General features: G+C 43.3%; 1 protein-coding gene across 1 annotated transcript; it reads right to left on the bottom strand.

The window, feature by feature from the left end:
* Positions 1 to 553: 553 nt before the first annotated feature.
* LOC147962439 (uncharacterized) lies at positions 554 to 931 on the bottom strand. The gene has a single exon (XM_087534195.1). The coding sequence runs from the start codon at positions 929 to 931 to the stop codon at positions 554 to 556; it is 378 nt and encodes a 125-aa protein (XP_087390321.1).
* Positions 932 to 1,717: the final 786 nt, after the last annotated feature.

Here is a 1,717-nt window from a genome sequence, read left to right as displayed (position 1 = left end):
CCCCTGGTACTCGCCGGCAGTACATGCAGCCCTAACAGCGAACTGCACATGCTCCATCGGCTTGTCTCCCTCCCGGACCTTATTCCGTTGAGCCCACCACTGCCACCACATGACGATGATAACCATCCGGTCTTTCTCTGGTAGCTGCCACAAATAGTCCAGGGTGGTATCAACACTATCGAACTCCGCAAGCTGCTGCCTGACATACTCAAGATTGAGACCCCGCCAAGCATGCTTTACCTCATGGCACTCAACAAATAGGTGTTTGGCCGACTCGTTCCCCGCATTACACAAGAAGCACTTATGATCCTCAATAGCCATTCCCCTTCGACATAGGATATCCATAGTGGCCAGTGTGTTGTGCGCAAGCCGCCACATGAAATGTCGAACCTTCCCAGGACATGGCATTTTCCATAGTCTCTTCCATTATGCCTTCCCATCTCCATCTAAATTCCCCGCATCATGCGATATACCATTCGCCTGTGCACCACTGGTCTCGGACAGTGCCCATTTCAATTTATACGCCTGCTTAACCGAGAACACACCTTTTGGGTCAAAGTGCCATGCCAAGAAATCTACTGTCCCGTCCCTTAACGGCATCTGAAGAATCAACCTGCGCAACAACCTTAACAAGAATTTCCTTGCCTTGCCTAGATAGTTTCCTCTCATTCCAGCCCTGCATGTAGTTCCAAATCCGGTCCTTTAGGTAAGCAAAAGCCTTGCACTTGGAACGCCCAATGTACATTGGGAGTCCCAAATATTTTTCATTGTACGCATCACTATCAATTCCCAAGGCCCCCTTCACATTTCCTTTGGTCTGTTGGGAGCAGTTTTTACTGAACATCACCGCAGATTTCTCATGATTTACACAATGTCCCGAACATCTCTCATAGACCTGTAGGATGCGTTGAAGTTCCAAGGCTTCCTCCATCCGTGCTCTCATGAGAAGCACCGAGTCATTAGCAAAAAACAGGTGCGAGATAGATGGAGCTCCCAGACAAATTTGTATACCTCCAAATCTACCTCACTGCTGGGCCTCATTCAGCAAAGCCGACAAACCCTTTGCACAAAATTGGAAAGAGATAGGGCGAGCTCATATCGCCCTGCCGGAGCCCTCTTGAAGGCGCAAATTGTTGGGATAGCTCGCCATTAATTACTTTGATGATGTACCTCACCGAGGTTACACACTTCATTACAAGCTTCACCTAGCTGCTCGCGAACCCAAGTTTATATATCACTAGTCAACAACCCGTCCATCTGCACGGGCTAGCACTTCTAATATTAAATTCTCGTCTTATCTCTTTTATTCTGCATATAAGATTTGTCAGAAGTAAAACTTCATAAAGTTTGAACAACTTTATTGGAAAAAAATCAAGATTCTTAATGCAAAATCAATATCATTAGATGCGCAACGAATTTAATTTTCAGGTTGTATAACTTTACTATTGTAGATGTTGATATCTTTCATATAAATATGGTGAAAGATACGATCTTTCGATTCAACAACTCTTATATATGGTCTAAAAACGATCATTTGGAGTAGTAGTACAATTCCTAATAGTAGAACATGATACTGTAGCAAAAAAGATTTTTGCATTTTTTTTAATTATTTGAAGGACGAGTTGGTATTTTTATTTTATGTTCTTGTATTAACCAATAACTTCTTCAAGAAAGTGTTGTATGATTGGCTGGGAACTGTGTGATAGCTAATTCAGAT

The sequence above is a fragment of the Triticum urartu genome, chromosome 7A, assembly GCF_056163025.1.
Source record: "Triticum urartu cultivar PI428250 chromosome 7A, HENAU_Tu73, whole genome shotgun sequence".
Taxonomy (NCBI): Eukaryota; Viridiplantae; Streptophyta; class Magnoliopsida; order Poales; family Poaceae; genus Triticum; species Triticum urartu.
This window is presented reverse-complemented; position numbering and strand designations above follow the sequence as displayed.

Excerpts from the sequence above, each read along its gene's own strand:
- LOC147962439 (XM_087534195.1), bottom strand. The coding sequence starts at position 931 with ATGGAGGAAGCCTTGGAACTTCAACGCATCCTACAGGTCTATGAGAGA.